Source organism: Wasmannia auropunctata, unplaced genomic scaffold (assembly GCF_000956235.1).
Source record: "Wasmannia auropunctata unplaced genomic scaffold, wasmannia.A_1.0 LD336101.1, whole genome shotgun sequence".
In the NCBI taxonomy this organism is placed as follows: Eukaryota; Metazoa; Arthropoda; class Insecta; order Hymenoptera; family Formicidae; genus Wasmannia; species Wasmannia auropunctata.
The window spans coordinates 826,749-827,168 of NW_012026789.1; the positions used below are offsets into that span (position 1 = coordinate 826,749).

Consider the following 420-nt stretch of genomic DNA (forward strand, 5'->3'; position numbering starts at 1 on the left):
TGAACATTTTTTTGATAGCGTTGTTAGTTCTTGAGTCTTGTTTTTTACTATTGAATAGAGATTTTAATCTGGACTTAATGGTATTAAAAATAAATGGTAATGGAAAACAATTATTCAATAAAATATGTATAATATCCCTCAAATTCTTTTCGTGATAGCATGGATTTGAGAGCAGTATGACTTTGTCAACCAAACCAAATACACCCATGGGTTCTCCAGTATCTCCGACAATAGCCGACATGGTTTTACAGGAGATTGAAAACGAAGCGGCAAAATCTTTGCAATTAGCTTTTTATTTCCGTTACGTGGACGATATATTGTTAGCAACTCAATCCGACAAGTTGCAAGAAACACTGGATGTATTCAATTCCTTCCATGAACGCATGCAATTTACTATGGAAGAAAGCGAGAATGATCGTA

General features: G+C 34.3%; 1 protein-coding gene across 1 annotated transcript in view; it reads left to right on the forward strand.

Annotated features, from left to right (window-relative positions):
- Window positions 1-176: 176 nt before the first annotated feature.
- LOC105461088 (putative nuclease HARBI1) overlaps window positions 177-420 on the forward strand; it is a 20,185-nt gene continuing 19,941 nt past the window's right edge. Inside the window, exon 1 of the mRNA XM_011707578.1 lies at window positions 177-417. Within this exon, the coding sequence (XP_011705880.1) occupies window positions 177-417 (241 nt within the window). The remainder of the gene's footprint in view (window positions 418-420) is intronic.